Raw genomic sequence first — 22,131 nt, forward strand, 5'->3', positions numbered from 1 at the left:
CTCTAAGGCAATATACAGAAACTGCACAGCTGCTGAACATTAAAAAACTTTTGCCAACTAGTACAAAACATCCTCTGTGGAGGGCTCACCCAAAACTGAGCTCATCAAATTCATCTGGCAACTGGGTCCGCAGTGACGAAGATAGAGCCGAAACTTTTGCTTTACATCTCAGAAACGTCTTCCACCCGAACCCTGCCACTGGTTCATTTGTCCTACCACAAATCGAATCTGAACATATTTCCCTACCACCATTGTTTCAGCCAAAGGAGATCGGGAAAGTCATTGGAGAACTCAACCCGAAAAAGGCCCCTGGCGGTGACCAAATAACCCAAAAAATTTTAATTGAACTTCCAAACTCTGCCATTGAGGTTATTTGTAAGCTCTTCAATGGGATCATAACTTTCGGCTACTATCCGAAAAAATAGAAAAAATCTATTATCATTATGATATCGAAGCCCGGAAAAGACCGCACAATTCCGTCATCCTACAGACCAATTAGTTTATTATCGTGTCTGTCTAAGTGGTTCGAAAAATGCCTTCTAACTCGCATAATATCATATCTAGGAGCACACAATGTTATCCCTGCTCATCAATTTGGCTTTCGTCAAAACCATGGAACAATCGAACAAGTAAACAGAATAACATCAGAAATACGCACAGCTTTTTAGCATCGGGAATACTGCAGCGCAATATTCCTCGATGTATCTCAAGCCTTCGGTCAAGTATGGCTAGATGGCCTCATGCACAAAATCAAAACACACTTGCCTGATTACACTCACAACCTTTTTAAGTCGTATCTATACAACAGAACCATCGCAGTAAGGTGCACCGTAATTTTAAGTCGCTCGAGGCGCCCAGGCCGAGCCACAACGCAGCTAGCAAACCACCTCTGGCTATCTGATTGGCGGATTAAAACAAATGAACAAAAATGTAAACACATAACGATTACTCTAAACAGGCAAACATGCCCTTCACTATAATTGAATAATACGAAGATTCCCCAAGTCAACGATGTAACGTATCTCGGCGTCCACCTTGACATACGACTAACCTGGAGAAGACACATCGAACGCAAGAAAGTACATCTAAATCTAAAAGGCAGCAGCTTCCATGGATTCTTAGCGCTCGTTCGCCGCTGCGTCTGGACTACATGGTTTTTCTCTACAACTCCACTCTAAAGCCCATCTGGACATATGGCTCCCAGCTATGGGGGAACGCCAGCAGCAGCAACATAGATATTATACAGCTCGTTCAATCGAAAATCCTGCGAACTATCACTGGGGCACCATGGTATATTTGCAACCAAAACATGCACAGGGACCTAGGCATTCTTACCGTAAAAGATGAAATAGACAAACAAAAAAAAAATCCTACAATTAAAAGCTCTCTGTGCATCCAACCGCCTCACAAGAGGCTTGACTTGTGTTTCCAGCCTATCCCGTCTACAACGCAACGACCTGCCAAGCCAGCAATAACTTTCGGGGCCCCTTTAGCACAGCTTCAGTCATATGACTGTTAGTTAGATGAATTAGTATAAGATTTAATACACTTATTGTTAGTATCCTAACAGTATCGCTTAATAATTTCGGAACGGATATTTTGATAGCAAAAACATTTATATCTCATAAGTTTAGAAATCTCATGGGCTACATAGTTTGAAATTTATAAAGAAACCGTACGAACCAATTTTTAGAAAAAAGTGCTAAAAAACAATTAGTTGTTTATATATAATAATATATAAACCATTAGTTGTATATATGTTTTCCAAATATAAATATATGTTTTCTTAATACGCCCATAAAATCACCATTCCTCATTTCAATCTGCTGTTTACTAGATTTTACTGACACGTCACATAACGTGAAACATAGGAGGCGACAGTGAAATTTCGAAAAGAGGTTAGCCGAGATGCATATTCAGACTTAGGAGTCTGTTGAAAAGCGGATAAGAAAGATTCCGTTATATTACTTCCTTTTCTTCCGCTAAATATATAACTTCCACATACGTACAAAAATTTATTAATCGAGGGCTTGCACATTTTAGTTTATGTGTAAAAACTAAAGTCAGCATCATAGCAATCATTTTTTTTGAGAAGAAATGTGAAGTAATGAAAGCTGCGGTGTTCGCCAAGACCGTAGCCCTTGTATATAAACGTTAATAAACTGAAGTATCGAGTTTAGCTCGCCTTGTGATTTTTTTTTTAAACAGCTTACGTTTCGTTTGTTCATGAGGAACAGTGCACAAAGAAGACAAAAAAACCCCGCGTGAACAACTGTTACATTAGGCTGGTTCCGCTTTAAGCTGGTCTGGTATTTTTCAAGGGCATATATACATATAGTGCGGTGTTTATATTGTTTGATATCATAATTCGATAATTCACTGTGCCTCCTTAACAGGTCACTGTACTTGTTAGCCGTTACAAAAAAAAAGGCTTCTGACAATTGTAACGGTAAACTCGCATGTTGTGCAGTGTGTTTTGGGTTGCTTTATACCAATACATACACGCAGACGAATTCCGACCAAGGCAACACAGTGGCTGCCGATAATATTATGACGACTGAAAATAGAGTGCGGTTTTTGAAGTGCAAGGCCAAATCGGTGTACAATCAATCAATCGGTATTCACCACGCAAGACCCAAGCTAACGAACGGACGTGTTTTTTCTAAGCTCCAAAGAAAAATAGTTTTCACTCTGAACATATAGCTAAAATAAGCTTAGACACCAGTTAAAAAGGTAATAAGATCTCGCTTTCACTGTGAATACTGTAAATCTTCTTTGGAACCGGCCACTTAAACTGATTTAAATAAATAAACAAACAATTAAAGTCGAACGCCGCATCCATACTTGTGTACGAACATCGAACTTACCGCCGTCGAACTTATCTGTCCACACTCTTCACACTCTTCGCGTCGCTATGTCTTTAAATTCGGCTCCAGCAAACAAACGACTTCGCAGCAACACCAACAACATTGTGCGTCGCACCGAGCGCATGTCTGATGCTCCGCCTCCTAGAAATGCTCAACTCTCACTTCAAAAAACAAACTGAACAAATAGCATCCTATGTGCGGGACGCAGAGGAGCGTATTCTAGATGGGCTTACGAGCCGCTTAGAACGCATTGCAGCCGAGATGAAGCAGTTTGGAGAGCGTGTCACCATCGTGAAGGGCGAAATGGCACATTACGCGCTGGAAGGGATCAGCTCAGTCAAGCAGCTGGATCGGGAGGTTGGCGAGCTGACCACCCTGAGAGAGAGTGGGGGAGGTCGAGGAAAAATTGGCAGCATAGCAAATGGCAAATCAGGCGTGTGACTTACGCGTACATGGAATTCCATTTATTGAGGGGGAAAACTTGAAGGTGCTGTATAACCAGCTCGGTGGTCATAATACGCATGGAGAATCAGCACGAAAAAATCACGCTGCTGCTATGATGGGCTTTGACTCACAAGCCGCTCTCTGTGTAAATGAGCAGCTCCTGAGGGAGCACTATGTAATGTTTAAAGAGGCAACGAAGCTTAAAAGAGCAGACTGCTCTCTGCTGTTTTTACCCGCAGAGGTCTAGTCCACGTCCGGTGCAGTGATATTCTGCATCGAGAGTATGGATCAGCTTTTAGCGCTCTCGCAAGACCTTGTCGCTGATAGGCCAGCCGCTCCTCTCTCTTCTCAGCTCTCTTCATCGTCGCCCGCTCCATCTGCGATGGAAGGAATCACCGCGAATTGTGTGGGATTTCGCCGTTGATATGTTCCTGTATCTTAATGTAACTATAACTAGGTACTTTAAATTCATATATTCTCTTTACATTAGACTTAAGATTTTTCAAACTCTTAAAATGACGACTCTCGGAGTTAGGTATCTCACTCTCTCTCAAGACATTTTTATGTTTTTAATAGTGGTGCCTAGACTAGTTATTATATCAAAAGCAATAGGTGCGTAAGCGTTACTGATTGTCTGGTTTGTTGATGATAGATGACAATGTATGCTCGCCGAGTGCGAGTAGCTATACGATGCTTAGGGTATTTGGTAATCAGAGAACTGGCCTTCGTGTATGCCATATTAACGCTCAAAGCTTAGTGAATAAAATTGAATTTTGGTACTTATTTGTTAATTCTAACATAGATGTTATATGTTTGTCAGAAACGTGGCTTACGTCTTATGTTAATGATTCGTTAGTAGAGTGTAGTGGTTATTATCACTTTCGTTCCGACCGAGGTAGCCACGCTGGGGGAGTAGCTATATATGTAAGTAAACGTCTTAATGCAAAGTTTGTCTGCAAACATCCGAGTGTTAGTTCCGTTGAACGGATATTTGTTCAGATCACAAATACATTACACTGTGAGGAGTTGAATAACTCCCCACAAATAGAACCAGCAGCAGATGGCCGGCCGCTTACCAGATACGCGGCGAACTCGCGTAGTAACGGCGCGGCGGGGAGAACGAGAGAGTTTGGAGACCAAGGGTGGAGATCGAGAGAGTTTGGAGACCAACGAAGGAGAGCGAGAGAGTTTGGAGACCAAAGAAGGAGAGCGAGAGAGATTGGAGACCAAGGATGGAGAGCGAGAGAGTTTGGAGACCAATGAAGGAGAGCGAGAGAGATTGGAGACCAAGGATGGAGATCGAGAGAGAATGGAGACTTCGCGGGCAGAGCAAAAGTGCCGTATGCAGAAGAGGATAACGGAACTCCACTGGACTTTGGACTCTCCCGTGAACTTTGGACCGGGAGAGGAAGTGCCACATCTCGGCAGTGGAGCGGCACACAGGCGTGCCACAAGCGGCACGGGAATCAGCGGAACGGCTGCAGTGGGCGGAACATCTATTGGAAGCGGTACATAAAGGACAAGTGGGTCATCCAGGAGGCACGGACTTTGGACCCAGAGTGGAGAGATCCAGCGGGCCGTGCGCAAAAGGGAAATAACGGTGCTTGGAGGCCCTATATAAGGCCGCAGAGCGCTGGCAGCTGGATCAGTCGATCAAGAGGAGTCAAGCCTTCAAGATCAGTCAAAGTACCAAGTGAGCAATCAGTCAAGCAAGTAATCTACGAGGGAGCTACAACCAAGCGAGTCGTCGGAAGCAGCGCCGTGGGAAGCATAGAAGGAGCAAGATCGCCACGTCGAGACGTTCGGGATTAGGACATCAGGAATCTCCGAATTGAGACACAGGTGGCTGAGTTCTGAAAGGCATCACGCGGCTAAGTCAAGGCGTTTGTTTTCTAACTTTGTCACGACCACACCCTGGCGAGTCGCCCGGCGGGTCTGTCAGAGACAAGCAAAAGAGTCCTACGACGAAGAGCCGTCAGCTTGGGGAGGAAAGTTGTCTGCGACCCAGCGTACCTTGCCCGACCAAGCAGGACCTGGCGTGACGGACGAGCGGTAGATCGATTTGTGGTTTCGAAAGGCGTCAGCCTGGAGAGCCCTGCGATTACCGGCGAAGTTCCCGAGCAGCGACCGCACAGCTCCCCGAGCGCCAGAACAACGAGATACTGGCCAGAAGACAGCGCAGAGGACATCGACAGCGACGCCAGCAGACATTTCCGGCAGCCACGTTACCATCGCCGCGCGGAGCTCATTGGGGAGCGCAGGAGCGTCGCGGACGTCACGCATTAGGGTGAAGCCGGGTGGAACGTTCGTCTGCGCTAGGCGTAAAGCGAAGTGAACCGCTAGGCAGTCTTGACTGTCAGCGCGAACTGAGCAAGAACCTAGCGGGACCGTCCGGGACAGAGCAAGGGACAGTATTGCCTGGAGAGCAAGGCTTGTTCACCCTAGTCTGAGAACGGTGACGCTTCCCTAAGCCCACAAGGCCGAATTCTCTGCGGGTCTAAGGCGCGACAAGCGACCCCGAGGCAACGCGTTGGCAAGCAAGCAGAGGCGGCCACTACGAGCGTCCCGAGACCCAGGATCCAGAGGAGGACGAGTCAACGCGTCGAGAAGCCAGAAGGAGGAGCACCAGCAGCCGGCGCAACCAGAACAAGGAGATACAGAAACCAGCATAGCCACACACCCGCTGTACCAATACCACGAGAATAAATCCCACTGTTACCATTTGAACACTTTGTTTTCTCACTGATCTACGGGCAATCACGTCATATAAATTTGGTGGGACGAACACACAATCTTCTGAGCTAGCCGCACGAATCTCGTAGCGAGCAGACATACAAAATCAGTTCGTTACATCTGGCGCCCAACGTGATTGTCCCAACAGTGAGAACAGAACAGTAAAAATGGGAAAGAAGTGGATTTACCGCCTCAAGAAGGAAGACTTCGCCCATGTCGCACAGAGGCTCAACGTCGCCCTGGAGGGCAGGCTAGACGACATGAGGAAGGCACTATCGGAATACTACTCCGAAACAGAGAACGATCCACAACTCGTCGACATCTGGGCCGAGCTAGAGGCGACATACTACGACAGAGCCGGCCCAAGCATTACGTTAACGAACGCTGAAGGGGACAACCTGGTGGCAAGCCTGAGCGTTGACAACATACAGAAAGAGGCCCACAGGAGAGAATCAAGCCAAGAAAAGAAAGCAGCAGCGCTGATCCCGAGACCAAGCCAGTCGGACTATGCAAAGGTCGCTAAGCAGGTCCGCGAATGGTCGTTCAGGTTCGACGGGGCGAAAAAACCATTCGAGTTCCTGGAGCAGGTAGAATGGTCCGCCAACACGTACGGTTTGGAGCTCGATATGATCCCTCGAGCGATGCCGGAGTTGCTAAAAGGAAGGGCTTTGAAATGGTTCATCGCCAACAATAAGCAGTGGAGAACTTGGGCAGAATTCATTGAAAGTTTCCACACATATTTCCTGCCAAGAGATTTCTTCACCAGGCTGGCGGACCAGGTCCGGCAAAGGAAGCAAGGCTTCAGCGAGTCGTTCAAGGACTACATGATCGACATGCAGACGATGGTGAGGCCACTTAATTACTCCGCTAAAGAGACCCTAAGGACCATCAAGGAAAACTGCACCCCTAGTCTAAGGATCTTCCTAAGGGCATACAAAGTGTCGGACCTGGACACGCTAATGATCCTAGCCGATGAATAAGAAGAACTGGAAAAGGAACGGGAAGTCTTCGCACAGGAGAACAAGTTCTCAAAGACAAAGTCGGCGTCACCAACACAGGTGACATGCAGGAGATGCGAGGAGGAAGATAACCAGGACACACGAGGAAACGACCAATGGTCACCAACACACCAAGCCAGACGACAGCAGGCAACAGACGCACCACGCGGAGGCCATTGGGCACCACCCCCACAGCAACATAGACAGCCAAACAATACCTTGTGGAGGCCACCAAGCAACACACAGAGGCCACAAGATGCCACCCATATCACAGACCCGCAGGAGGCCTGTCGGAAATGCGGTGGGAACGGACACTGGGCTAGAGGATGTCGTAACCAGCGGCTGCTGTTTTGCTGGATATGCGGCAAGGTGGGTGTTAGAAGCGTCGATTGCTGCCAACGATCGGGAAACGGCCAGCGATCTCAGCCGCAGAGAGGCGAGCGGGGATCGCACAATGCCACCTCTCCAAACTAACGGGCGAGCTAATCGAGGAGGAGCAGCAGTTGTCCGCAGCTGTGATGATTGGTGGGAAAAGCTACAAAGCCACAATCGACACCGGAGCAACGGCAAGCTTCGTTAGCGAAGAATTGGCGGACAATATTGCTGCTCTAGGAAAGATTACAAGGACGAGACGGCAAGTTAGGTTGGCAGATGGAAGGTGCGGCGGAATTAATGCGCAGCTCGAGGTGGAGGTCAAATTCGGCAACAAACAAGTGACCATGAGCCTGTTGATTTTACCCGGGGTAGTGGATCCATTAGTGTTGGGATGGAACTTCCTGAAACAAGTCGGAACCGAGATAAGGTGTGCTGGACACGAAATAATAATACCAGCCAGGAACCGACACAATGGATGGCTCGAGGAAAAGCTATCAGTAGCAGTCGTTCAACAAGTAAACGAGTTGGACGATACTACAGCGTTCCTTGAAACAGAGCTGGCAGACTTCAGCACAATGTCGGGAACATCGAATATGGCAGAACACCAGATCAAAATGAAGGACGACAAGCCAATCAAGCAGAGATACTACCCAAAGAACCCAAAAATTCAAGGGGAAATCAACGCAAAGGTGGACGAGCTTCTCCAAATGGGGTTCATAGAGCATTCAAAGAGCCCATACAGCTCCCCCATCGTGATGGTGAAAAAGAAGACAGGCAAGTGGAGACTGTGTGTCGACTTCAGGCAGATCAACGCGAAGTCAGTGAAGGATGCCTACCCAATGCCCCGCATAAACTACATCCTAGATCAACTAAGAGAAGCGCGGTACATCAGCAGTTTGGACCTGAAGGATGGATACTGGCAGATCCCACTAGAAGAAAGTAGCAGGCAATATACAGCATTTACGGTACCAGGCAAAGGTCTGTTTCAGTGGAGGGTAATGCCGTTCGGACTTCACTCGGCGTCGGCAACGTTTCAGCGAGTCTTGGACCAAGTAATTGGCCCCGAGATGTCACCTCACGCATTCGCTTACCAGGATGACATAATAGTGATCGGTCGCACGCTGGAAGAACACAAAAGAAACCTGAAGGAAGTGTTCCGGCGTCTAAAGGAGGCAAATCTGAGGCTGAATCCAGAAAAATGCCAATTCTTCAAAAAGGAGCTGCTGTACCTGGGTCATCGAGTGACTAGCGAGGGAATAGGAACAGATCCAGAAAAAGTAGCCGCCATCGCCGAACTAGAACCGCCATCGACTGTCAAAGAGCTCCGGCAATACCTAGGAGTAGCGTCGTGGTACCGCCGGTTTGTACCAGATTTTTCCAGAATCGTCAAACCCCTGAACGACCTGCTGCGCAAAGGCAGTAAGTGGGAGTGGACACCAGAGCACCAGACGGCGTTTGAGGAGGTTAAGGCAAGACTCGTGGCAGATCCAGTGCTAGCATGCCCGGACTTCAGTAGAACTTTCATCCTGCAAACAGACGCCAGCGACTACGGCATCGGAGCGATACTGACCCAGGACACCGAAAAGGGCGAAAGAGTAATCTCCTACTCGAGCCGAACACTGAACGGCGCGGAGAAGAACTACTCGACAACGGAGAAGGAGTGCTTGGCGATCGTCTGGGCGATCCGGAAGCTCAGGCCATATCTGGAAGGTTACCACTTTAAGGTAGTAACCGACCACATGGCCCTGAAGTGGCTCAACAGCATCGAAAGCCCTTCAGGAAGGATCGCCAGATGGGCCCTGGAGCTACAACAGTACGACTTTGAGATAGCGTACAGAAAGGGCCAGCTAAACGTGGTGGCCGACGCATTATCAAGACAACCACTACCAGAGACGCTACGAGGAGTAAAAGAGGCATCGGCAACAATAACCTCAGGAGAGTGCAGCTGGATCAAGGACATGGGCGAAAAGATAAGGACCCAACCGCAGAAGTACCCGGACTATGTTATGGATGGTGAGACACTGTACAGAAACATACCTCACCGAGCAGGCAGTGAAGACGTCGCGTCATGGAAGATGTGCGTCCCGAAGTCACTACGAGAAACAGTGTTGAGGGAAAACCACGACGCACCGTCCGCGGGACACGTAGGAAGCCGAAGGACAATTGCACGGTTGGCAGCCCGATACTACTGGCCAGGCATGCATAGAGACGCCCGAGCCCACGTACGAAAATGCGAGATTTGCATGCGGTTTAAGCCCAATCAGATGCAGGCGGCTGGGAAGATGTTGACCCAAGTGCCGGAGGAACCATGGGCAACGGTATGTGCAGACTTCGTTGGACCCCTACCAAGATCTAAGCACGGGAATCAAATGCTGCTGGTCATGATAGACAGGTTTTCGAAATGGACGGAACTGGTGCCCCTACGCAGTGCGACGGCAGAGTCGCTCAAAAAGGCATTTAGGGAGCGCATAATCGCAAGGTACGGGGTCCCGAAGGTGGTCATAACGGACAACGGAGTGCAGTTTACAAGCCGTATCTTCAAGAGTTTTCTGGCCGAGATGGGTATCAGACAACAGTTCACTGCACCATACACACCACAAGAAAATCCGACCGAACGAGCGAACAGAACGGTCAAGACCATGATTGCGCAGTTCGCAGGGCAGGACCAGAGAAACTGGGACGAGAAGTGGCCGGAGATTATGCTAGCAGTGAACACGAGCACATCGGAATCCACTGGCCATACACCGGCGTTTCTTACCCAGGGAAGGGAACCACGTCTACCCAGCAGCCTATATGATAAGGAAACCCTAGGCACTGGACGAGCTACGGAGACCCCTGAGGAAAATGCCAACAAACTAAAAGAGGTATTCGAGATCGTGCGGCGAAATATGGAAAAGGCGTCCCAGGACCAAGCCAGACACTACAATCTGAGAAGGAGGCAATGGTCACCAGCGGTGGGCGACATAGTGTGGGCCAAGGAACATCACCTGTCCAAAGCGGCCGAAGGATTCGCCGCAAAACTAGCCCCGAGGTACGATGGCCCTTACCAGGTCGTAGATTTCGTCTCTCCAGTGATCTGCAAAATTCGCCACACACAGTCAAAGAAAGAAAAGACAGTTCACGTTGGCGAGCTCAAACAACAAGTAAACGAGCAGACAGCAGAAACATCAGATGTCTAACAACGGGTACGAGGCGGCAGGATTAGGCGTCAGGCCGAAGCGAGAGTCATCCATACGCCACACGGAAAGGACAATCAGGATAGAACAAGGACATGGATAAGGATCACACGTTGATCCAGACTGCGAGGCCACAGGATTAGGCGTCAGGCCGAAGCGAGAGTCATCCACACGCCACGCAGAAAGGTCAACCATAAGGGTAGGGCACAAGGACGTGGATAGGGATGGACGGTGATCCCGACCGCAAGGCAACAGGATTCAGCGTCGGGCAGTTGCCAGAGTCATCCGCGATAACGCCAGGCGGAAGGGTCACTTACAAAACGGCACAAGGATACGGGTAACGTAGAAGAGGGTATGCGCGGAAGGAGACAAGCAACACAAGACGCGCAGTCCAGACATACACCGCAGCATCCGGAGATTCTATACGGAATGCGCCGGACGAGCTCGTCTAGTTGTTACCCGAGGAAAAGGGGAGGACGGTGCAGAATCAGATCTACACCGTAGCCAGCTGGTCACAAAAAAAAAAAAAAAAAAACAGAAACACGCACCACACCAACAGTTGACTAAAAACAAGAAAAGGAACGGGGCATGCATGGGCCGCACCAGCAACCTGAAATTTAAAGGGGGCTTAATGCAGGAAGCAGAAAGACATCATAAATACTTACCGGCTGTCCTGGTTGCGAAGCGAGTGCGAAGTCCTCTACGCAACCGCTCTCAAAAGCTGCCAATGTGGAGTCAGATGCTGCCAACAGAGGACGAGTGAAGGGCGAGAGAGGACGAAAGGATGAGATGAAAAGGAGTGAAGGAAATGCAAAAGAAACTTACCTATGAATTTCATAGTATGAAAGTTGCAAAATCACCACGAGCCAGGGAAGGGGGCGCCTCGATAGGCGATCGATTGGCACTGGACGATAGTGCGATCGATGGGCACACGACAATGGAAATATCGGCCAAGGTGGAAATATCGCAACGAGCAGGTGGCAACGCCGCACCGTCGGTATCGATATGCGAATAAATATCGATCACGCACGAATGGTGTGACCAGGCGGAGGAAACACGGAAAGGAGTGAGACGCAGCAACGAGCAGCGAGCTGGGGATCGATAGCCCAGGAGTGTCGATGTCCCAGTGGGAACACAGGAAATATCGGCGCGGGAGATTTAAAGTTGCTACGAGGCGGATGACCCCCGCTGTAGAAACTCAAGGGTGTTAAGAGCGTCGAGGGAGCATCGAGGGAGCAACGAGGGAGCGCCGCGGGAAACACAAGGACTCAAAGGCTAGGATAAGCAAGGAAACGCCGGAGAGTAGGAACCAGTCTTAAATGTTTCCCGAAGTAAGGGGGGAATGTGAGGAGTTGAATAACTCCCCACAAATAGAACCAGCAGCAGATGGCCGGCCGCTTACCAGATACGCGGCGAACTCGCGTAGTAACGGCGCGGCGGGGAGAACGAGAGAGTTTGGAGACCAAGGGTGGAGATCGAGAGAGTTTGGAGACCAACGAAGGAGAGCGAGAGAGTTTGGAGACCAATGAAGGAGAGCGAGAGAGATTGGAGACCAAGGATGGAGAGCGAGAGAGTTTGGAGACCAATGAAGGAGAGCGAGAGAGATTGGAGACCAAGGATGGAGATCGAGAGAGAATGGAGACTTCGCGGGCAGAGCAAAAGTGCCGTATGCAGAAGAGGATAACGGAACTCCACTGGACTTTGGACTCTCCCGTGAACTTTGGACCGGGAGAGGAAGTGCCACATCTCGGCAGTGGAGCGGCACACAGGCGTGCCACAAGCGGCACGGGAATCAGCGGAACGGCTGCAGTGGGCGGAACATCTATTGGAAGCGGTACATAAAGGACAAGTGGGTCATCCAGGAGGCACGGACTTTGGACCCAGAGTGGAGAGATCCAGCGGGCCGTGCGCAAAAGGGAAATAACGGTGCTTGGAGGCCCTATATAAGGCCGCAGAGCGCTGGCAGCTGGATCAGTCGATCAAGAGGAGTCAAGCCTTCAAGATCAGTCAAAGTACCAAGTGAGCAATCAGTCAAGCAAGTAATCTACGAGGGAGCTACAACCAAGCGAGTCGTCGGAAGCAGCGCCGTGGGAAGCATAGAAGGAGCAAGATCGCCACGTCGAGACGTTCGGGATTAGGACATCAGGAATCTCCGAATTGAGACACAGGTGGCTGAGTTCTGAAAGGCATCACGCGGCTAAGTCAAGGCGTTTGTTTTCTAACTTTGTCACGACCACACCCTGGCGAGTCGCCCGGCGGGTCTGTCAGAGACAAGCAAAAGAGTCCTACGACGAAGAGCCGTCAGCTTGGGGAGGAAAGTTGTCTGCGACCCAGCGTACCTTGCCCGACCAAGCAGGACCTGGCGTGACGGACGAGCGGTAGATCGATTTGTGGTTTCGAAAGGCGTCAGCCTGGAGAGCCCTGCGATTACCGGCGAAGTTCCCGAGCAGCGACCGCACAGCTCCCCGAGCGCCAGAACAACGAGATACTGGCCAGAAGACAGCGCAGAGGACATCGACAGCGACGCCAGCAGACATTTCCGGCAGCCACGTTACCATCGCCGCGCGGAGCTCATTGGGGAGCGCAGGAGCGTCGCGGACGTCACGCATTAGGGTGAAGCCGGGTGGAACGTTCGTCTGCGCTAGGCGTAAAGCGAAGTGAACCGCTAGGCAGTCTTGACTGTCAGCGCGAACTGAGCAAGAACCTAGCGGGACCGTCCGGGACAGAGCAAGGGACAGTATTGCCTCGAAAGGCGTCAGCCTGGAGAGCAAGGCTTGTTCACCCTAGTCTGAGAACGGTGACGCTTCCCTAAGCCCACAAGGCCGAATTCTCTGCGGGTCTAAGGCGCGACAAGCGACCCCGAGGCAACGCGTTGGCAAGCAAGCAGAGGCGGCCACTACGAGCGTCCCGAGACCCAGGATCCAGAGGAGGACGAGTCAACGCGTCGAGAAGCCAGAAGGAGGAGCACCAGCAGCCGGCGGAACCAGAACAAGGAGATACAGAAACCAGCATAGCCACACACCCGCTGTACCAATACCACGAGAATAAATCCCACTGTTACCATTTGAACACTTTGTTTTCTCACTGATCTACGGGCAATCACGTCATATAAATTTGGTGGGACGAACACACAATCTTCTGAGCTAGCCGCACGAATCTCGTAGCGAGCAGACATACAAAATCAGTTCGTTACAACACTCATCAAAAACTTTAATAGGCTGCTTTTATAGACCAAACCGATTTATTGACTACCAACATTTAATTGACTTATTTTCCTCTATCTATCCCTTATTCGGATGTTATCCTTGCTGGGGATTTCAACAGCAATATTCTAAAGGAAAATAAATTACGGGACGACATCGAATCTATTGGCTTAAATGTAGTAAACTCATCAGTACCTACACATTTTTCAAACCACTGTGATACTCTACTTGACTTATTTTTTGTAACTGACTATGATAAAATGTCCATGTATAGTCAACTTACAATGCCAATGTTTTCAAAACACGATCTAATTTATTTTATTTATATTATTAATACAGACTTAACTGAAAGCCTTGCTAAGTACCAACTGTAATTTATGTGACTGGGACTCTTCTTATGACTATACAAATATTAATTGTCATTTGACTGTCCTACAAGATAATATAATATACTTATATAATCGATTGGTACCTATAGTGACGAAAATTACCAAGCCACGTGAAAATCCATGGCTTAAGTCAGCAATTAAAGTACTTATTGACAAACGGGATAACGCGCAATACAAAACTCGAATGAAAAATGTTTCACAATTAATTAATCAAGAGAAGCGCAAATAATTCTTTACCAGATTTATTAGGGCAACATCGAGCCAGCAGAAATGGGCTGATATTAAAATCTAGGCATTGGTAAATCCAACACTACCCGATGTGATGCCAATCCTGATGAACTTAACAAAAAATTTGGAGACTGCAAAGTACCTGACGTACCTAAAGATGACTACCTTGATCACCTACTTCGAAGTACATGTCAAAATTGTGATAATATAAATTGCGGCTTCACAGCCCTAAGGGTACCTGTGATAGTAGTTTTAGTTTCGCGTGTTTGACTGAGTCGCGTGTTTTGACTAAATCAATATTACTAATTAAGTCAAATGCCTCTGGAGTCGACGACTTAAACCCAAAATTTATAAAGATACTATTCCCAAAAATCGTACCATACATAACTTTTATATATAATACTACCCTGACACACTCAATATTTCCCGACACTTGGAAATTAGCTAAACTTATACCGATTCCAAAATCTGCAAATGAATATAGGCCAATTTCAGTCCTACCATAGGTGTCAAAAGTATTCGAACGACTTATGGCTGGTCAGATGACAAATTATTTAACAAGTAACAATATTCTAGCCGATAAGCAATCAGGGTTCCGTGTTGGCAGAAGCTGTACAACACCTATAATTATTATAGTTGAAGACATCAGGGATATAATGGATACTAACAACATAAAATTGTTAACTCTTTTAGATTATAGTAAAGCATTTGACACGGTAATTCACGAAATTCTTTGTATTAAGTTAAAACGGCTATGTAATTTCTCGCGTGCATCAGTGCAACTAGTTTGCTCTTACTTGAGCAATCGCGGGCAGTCGGTTTTCCTAAATAATGTGTATTCGTCTTTTCTTTGTCTGAAACGTGGTGTGCCTCAAGGATCCGTCGTAGGCCAAAAACTGTTCTCGGTGTATGTAAATGATTTACATAGTAATATGTCAAACTGTAAAGTACACAAGAATGCTGATGATGTCCAAATGTATGTAAGCCGTCCTATTCGTAGAATTAAAGAATGTATAAGAGTCTGTCAAACTGAATTGGAAATTGTTAGCAAGTGGGCGAAAATCAATGGTACAATGGTAATGGAATTCCGGAGGAGGGGCAGGAAATCAGATAGAACGGGTGGCCTTTGATACCCTTTCAAGGGGTTCTTGAAACTTGGGGAGATGGTTTGCTTATAACTCAGGTCTATAAGTGAAGAGAGGTCCAAGGAAATTCTTAAAATCTTTATAATATACGTTTTTGTTTGCAAAACTGACCATGGCAATATCAAAGATAAATAGGTTATTTTGGGGTGGTGCGTTTTATTTTTGAATAGGTATAGAAACTTGTTCAACATTTAAATCTTCGTTTATTTTGACTACTTTTAAGGGGCTTTACAATTTTATGCTCTCTTCGATTTGCTACACTTTCGTGTGCTAAAAGGTAATTGAAAACTTACAAATTAAATAACTTGCTTTTAAGTTCTTGTAAAGCCTAAGTGTTCTTAAAACTTTCTCAAAAATAGCTCATACGACACGTATGCTAGCTAGAATTTAGTTCGAAAAAATAGTTAAACCAATTCAAACTTATCAGCTTATTAATAGCGTTGAAATAATTATTAAAATAGGGCAAAGCAAAAAGAAATCATTAGTTAAAGTATACGCCACCTATATTAAAATAAACTTTTGATCAAAGTCAACAGATCGTATGAGTGATAATATTTGAAGCAGTGACTCAGACCCTTAAACGCATTTTTATTCAAGATGTTATTTGGTATGGCAAAAGAAGACTGCCCCTATACCAACCCCCGTTTTTAAGATGAAATACAAATTGATTTGACAACTTTGTTTTACGCAAAACTAAATCCATTTAAGTGATAAAAAACTAGTTAATAAAAGGGGACTTACAGCATAGTCTGAGGAGCTCTCCCTAACGAAGGGTATGCGAAAAAAATGTAATTAATTTCAGATTGAGGCGACGGGCAAGTGCAAGAGCAACAGAAACAGCAACAGCAACAGCCAAGGCAAACATGTTTACCCGATTCGGCTGCTGGTTGTTGGTTGTTGCAAGTTGGATACTGGTTGTTGGCTGGTCAGTAGATAATTGTGGCAGGCAGCACGTACGGATGGCGACCGGCGAGTGAATCTCTGAACGTTATTTACATTTCGCCGGACATCGGGTGAAGTTGCTCCCCGGCAGGCGGCAGTTCAACGCGTTGCCGGGGGGCGGAGATCGCCCGGTTTTGTCCCTGACAGCAATAAAAGCCATGTTTACCAACGCCATCTGCATGTTTGCCTGCCCGATGCTGCCATACTGCCACTGTTGCAACTACTGCAATCTGTGTGCGGCCCGATAATCTGATAATCAAATGCAATAAATTGCCAGGGTACATCATTTATTTATGAAAGCCCCGCTGGCCATGGCCCAAAAACATGCTGCGATTTTGGTGCGTGGCCACAGGAAAACAGCTTGAAAGGCCATCAGCGAGAGTGTCCTGGTTATGGGAAGCCATCCGCAGGGATTCGGCTTGCGGTGGAAGGGATAACTTCGGGATTTGTCAATTTAAGAGTAACTAGTCACGAAAAATAAAAAATGTTTAAAATAAAATGCAGGCCTCCTCCAGTTTTCTAACGTTTTATTCGAATTCGATTTCTCAATGTTATGTTAAGTATCTGTTTGTTGTCGCTCAGAGAAGTTTCCTTGAAGTAATTATATTCATATATAAGAACTAGTTTTCTCAATGTGATGTTTATTTAAGATAAGGCAAACTTTGCCTTTAGTTAAAAGTTTTCAGGATTTAAACCTAACTTCATCTTAAGAATGTTTATTTTTTCAAAACAGCAAGTAGACTTCATAAGAAAGTTAACATGACCCTTAAACTAGTCCTTAAAATTACTTCTCTTTGAGAAAATGATGTAACCACATTCATTGAGTCTTTTCCAAGTTTCATAAAAGAAGTATTAAAAGACGATTCGAATTGGAAAATATTTTATAAAAGTCCTAGTTTGAAATATTAAAATACTTTTTCAGTAGATCCCTCACCAAGATAAAAATAACTATTATGATTTTTGTTTATTTTCTTCATTAGATCTTCCCGAACCGGTGAAGAACTGCACGGCCTTCAATGCCACGGCCAATTCGCTGCAGATCCAGTGCATTCCGGGATGCGATGGTGGGATTCCCCAGCACTTCCACGCTCAGATATACGACGAACTGACCCGCCAGGTGCTGTACAATGCCTCGTATAAATATGCGGAGTTCACAGTGAAGCGTCTGCCCAGCGACTCCGTGTTCGTCATCCGGATAACGGCGGTGAATGCCCAGGGTCCCAGCAAGGTGGCATATCGTCTGCGAGGTCGCACGCTTTCGGCGCCTTTACTGCGGACAGGTGAGTTTGCCAGGGGTCAGGGAATCAGAGATGCCGATCTAGCCATTTGTAAGACATTTTTGAGGGTTTAAAAAAAATCAAATTAAATTATAGCTAAAATTATTTATCGAAAAATTTATTTTTTATGACTCAAAATGTCATACTAATGTATACCCCCTAAGGAATATATGTACATTGTAATTGTAATAACAATAGTGGACATTGCATTATACTTTTGAACTCTTCAAAAAACCTTTTTTATGTTCAGTCCTCAAAAGGTTTTTGTTCGATATTTATATTTCTTAAAGACTAAAAGTTTCAAAAAGTCCGAAACTTGTAGTTTTGTATAGACCATTCCGACAGCTATTTATAAACGTAGAATGCAATTTTATTTATACGAATATACATTTAAATGATTCGTTTTATCTAAATTGCTTTAAAAATTTATAGAAAGCACACAAAGCCCACAAATAATGTGCGCATTTTATTTGCCAATCTGACCATATTGTTTGAAACCATTTGATATGTTTTGTCTCTGTGGAACGAGGGCAACACTCTCGCAAATGGGTTCATTGTGCGCGCTTTGTCATTCAATTTTCACCAATTTTTCCCGCATCTGCTTCCATTTTCCGCGCTTTCCACAGCCTCATCGACGGCGGTGCTGGTGCAGCTGACACCCCTGCTGGGCGCCCTGGTGGGCGTGATTGCCACACTCATCCTGGGGGCCATTTGCGTGGTGATCGTTATCAAGTTCCGGAGCAAGCGGGGCGGCAGGCGGCACGGCAACGGGCCGGACGCCACCACCACGGAGGCGGACAAGGGCAGCGCCGAGCCGCTGTCCCGCAACATGGGCAGCCACTCCAGCCTCGAGGACAAGAACCCGGATGTGGTGCCCCAGGAGGCCAACAGCGAGGACGAGTTCCACCAGGAGGAGAAGGCCTTCGACCGGCGCAACATGGAATCGCAGCGGATTTTGTACACCCCGCCGACGCGGATTAACACCGCCTCACCGCCGCCGCCCTCGCTGTCGCCCACTTTCGGCAAACAGGTGAATATATATGTTTTCCCTCTCGATTTTACAAACGATTCCCAGGCCCAGAGTTGCCATTTCGCATATTGGGAATGGATTGGGACGTGAGTCAAGGGAAGGGACAAAGGAGTGGAATGTTGCATACTTTTTGGGTGTGGATTCGAAAGAGACTCCAATCACAATATATGTGTACTATTAAAAAGCAATCCGATTTCTGTATATAACTTGAACAGCATTTATATGATATATTACAATAACTATAATAATAAGCTATTAACCCATTTCTATAAGGTCCTCAACCATAGAAGCTTAGTTGATCGCAGAGTACTATATATTTTTTGTATCCACCTATAAAATATCATAAATATGACCCCGTCTTGGATTATAAAAAGAACGAATCCTTAAAGTTTGTTAGGTGTAATGTTATTTCAAGGCACAGCAAACAATCAATTTCTTCTTTCTCCTTGAACAAGGGTACTACAGGGTTCGATTTCGTTCTATCCTCTTCATTTTTGCCGCCAATTAGCCAGGAACCGTAAATAAATTACACAAATTAGTTTCGTTGTTTCCGCAGCAACAACAAGTTGCTGGCCCAGCAAAAGTTTTCCCAGTGTCCACATCCAGTACCGCTTTGCTTAAATTTTTATCATTGTTTGGTTTCCTTTTTTTCGCCCTGTTTGGGGTTTTCGGAAGGGAGAAGGGCATCAAATTTTGAGCAAAATGCCAGTCGTCGACAGCAAAAGTTCAAAAATGTTTAGCTTTTGTTTAGCTTGGCTTTTTGTAAATTTCTGTTGGTCTGTCCCTTCGAGTCGAGAGTTCCTAACAAGCTCATTAGAAGTTCCTGGTGTTTGTGTGGGTCAGTTTGCCAACTTTTCGATTAGAAATTGTTTTTGTCAGCGTTCGTCATAAATGCTGGATCGAAAAGGTGGGGAAAGTCCTCGTCAAAGTTTGAGCTGGAATATTACGGAACACAAGAGCGAACTAATTATGAACTGAGCTGAAATCAAATTAGTTCACTATTTCAAATGGGAAATCCAATTACATTTGCTGTTTCTGATCACATTTGTATCAGGGTTAATTTGAATTAACCTTGGAACTCTTATTTAAAAGCAATTGCACATATGAATTAAATATTATAAATATATTAAGTTAGTAAAAAAGATTTTAAAATTCATATAATATTTGATTATAATAAAATTTTGCATCGTAAATTAAGGGGGGCACTCTATGAAATGGGTTCAAAAATTCGATTTTTTTTTTATTGCTTTAATCGATAGATATATTATCTGAGAACATAATTGCAAAGTTTCAAAGTCGAATTCCTATTACTTTCGGAGATATAATTTCTAGAATTTGCTCGTGCATAGTCATGCCAGGTGTCCGTTACTACAGCGTCGCTCGTTTTCTCAAAACCACGTTTTTAGAGTCCGTCTTCACGATAAAAAAAAAACCATTGAACCGATTTTCAAAAATGAACACTCATTTTGTAGGATATTGAACAGAGAAGTGCATAAACCACATAAATGCATGAAAAAAATTTTTTTTCAATGTTTTTTCAATAAACACAACAGAGCAAAAATTCACTTTTTTGTTTTTATATGGTTTTGTTGCTAATTTTAAAAAATTTCAATAGTTTTTGAGGTTTATGCACTTGAGACAAGCCTGCTGATTAATTTGATATATAATTTGTATGTTTCAGACTTCAACTTGAGACGATATCGTGAGGACGGGGAGACAACTTTTTTAAAACCAGCCGTGGGCGATGTTCAATATGTCCGCCATTTTTAATTGTTTTTACAAACAAAACCTTGTTTTCTTAACTTCAGACTTATGTCTAAAGATATTGTAATCGGGAATATCCTGTGTTTTTTGGTTGATTTACAATAAAAAGAAGAAAACTGACAATCTTTTCTGCCGTTTCATAGAGTGCCCCCCTTAATAACATTTAAACCAGTTAATATTACACACGACAAGGTACATAAATTATATTTTAGGAAACAAGCATGTTCTTAAAAAATCCTATAAAGTTAACTTATCAAAATTTCCAAGTTTTAAATTTTAAATTAACATATCTCTTATTTTCCCCCCTCTCCTTTGCAGTACGGTGAACTCTCGCTAACCACGAACTCCGCCTTCAGCCTGTACAACACGCCCCAGCACGCCCCTGCCGTTCAGCGACCCGTTTACACCGGGGGTGGCGGCGGCGGAGCAACAGTCACGGCGGCGGGACCAGGGGGCGGCTACCACCTGTCTCTGCTCACCTCGCCGCGCAGCCAGACGGCCACCTACAGCACCACCCTGGGCATGGGGGGCGCCAACGGGTTAACCGGGGTACAGTCGCCACTCCTGATGAGCGGCGTGGGGAACTACGAGACGGTGAGCTCCTGAGAGTTAGCCAAAGACGACATCAAGTGTCAGATCGTGTGCATCGGGGGCAGCAGTACGTGCACCACCACCACTCTGGGCGCCGAGCGCACCACCATCGTCTAAAAGTAATCAAGATACAACTGAATCCCAAAATCTGTATTATAGTAGTTAAGCTGCATTGAAAACTCGACAAGACTTCCACACAAAGAGCAGCGGGGCGACGGAGAACTAACCTAAAGTAAATCATATATATAGATATAGCCTATGTGTACTCTGAACTTAGCATTGTTTTCGAACCCGACTAAAGTGTAACTGAAAACCACAAAGGAAGGCATTTATTTGATTATCTACTGTATCTAACTTTGTGCGCAAAAAAAAAGAAAATGAAAATGAAGTATAACAAGTGAGCATTATGAGCTATGCTTGGGAAATTAACGAAACACTAGGTTATATATGTATATATGTAACTCATTTAAGGATCAGGTCAGCTAATACTTAAACTAGTTTACGACTTAGCCACTTAATGTAGCCTAAACAAAATTGAACTTAATTAGTCACATTGCGAATCTACGAAAAGACTATCCCCCTGATCATATATAAGTATGGTAAAATTACAGAATTTAATGGCATATCTCTATATCGACATAATACGTATAGCACAACACAGCAGCAGCAACCGACAGAGGAATCTGAAATAGGCGCAAACTATATATATAACGAGCGGTTCGATACGATACGATACAATACGATGTGGTGTGGAGCAAAATGGATTATACTGTATATGTATCTGTGCATCGAATCATATTTTGTTAGGTGTGGTATGAAATTTTATAAGCATCTGTTGTCAAGAACTTTATCAAATCTATATAATACGAATCTATAAATGATCTGTATGTATCCACGATTAAGCCGCGCGCAGGAAAGACGTAAAACAAAATAAAACAAAAGTTTAATGTGCATCTTCGCCACCACCTG

At 45.7% G+C, this 22,131-nt stretch overlaps 1 protein-coding gene across 1 annotated transcript; it reads left to right on the top strand.

The window, feature by feature from the left end:
* The first annotated feature begins 15,370 nt into the window (after positions 1-15,370).
* Positions 15,371-21,177, top strand: LOC139354824 (uncharacterized). Its single transcript, XM_070999070.1, has 4 exons — positions 15,371-15,389; positions 17,481-17,780; positions 18,404-18,807; positions 20,890-21,177. Exons 1-4 carry the CDS (start codon positions 15,371-15,373, stop codon positions 21,175-21,177), a joined length of 1,011 nt encoding a protein of 336 aa, XP_070855171.1.
* Positions 21,178-22,131: the final 954 nt, after the last annotated feature.

Source organism: Drosophila suzukii, unplaced genomic scaffold, assembly GCF_043229965.1.
Source record: "Drosophila suzukii unplaced genomic scaffold, CBGP_Dsuzu_IsoJpt1.0 scf_27, whole genome shotgun sequence".
Taxonomy (NCBI): domain Eukaryota; kingdom Metazoa; phylum Arthropoda; class Insecta; order Diptera; family Drosophilidae; genus Drosophila; species Drosophila suzukii.

Bases quoted from the DNA above. Each gene is read 5' to 3' on its own strand.
- LOC139354824 (XM_070999070.1), top strand. The intron at 17,781-18,403 runs GTGAGTTTGCCA...CGCTTTCCACAG, and splicing joins GGCGCCTTTACTGCGGACAG to CCTCATCGACGGCGGTGCTG. The intron at 18,808-20,889 runs GTGAATATATAT...TCTCCTTTGCAG, and splicing joins CGCCCACTTTCGGCAAACAG to TACGGTGAACTCTCGCTAAC.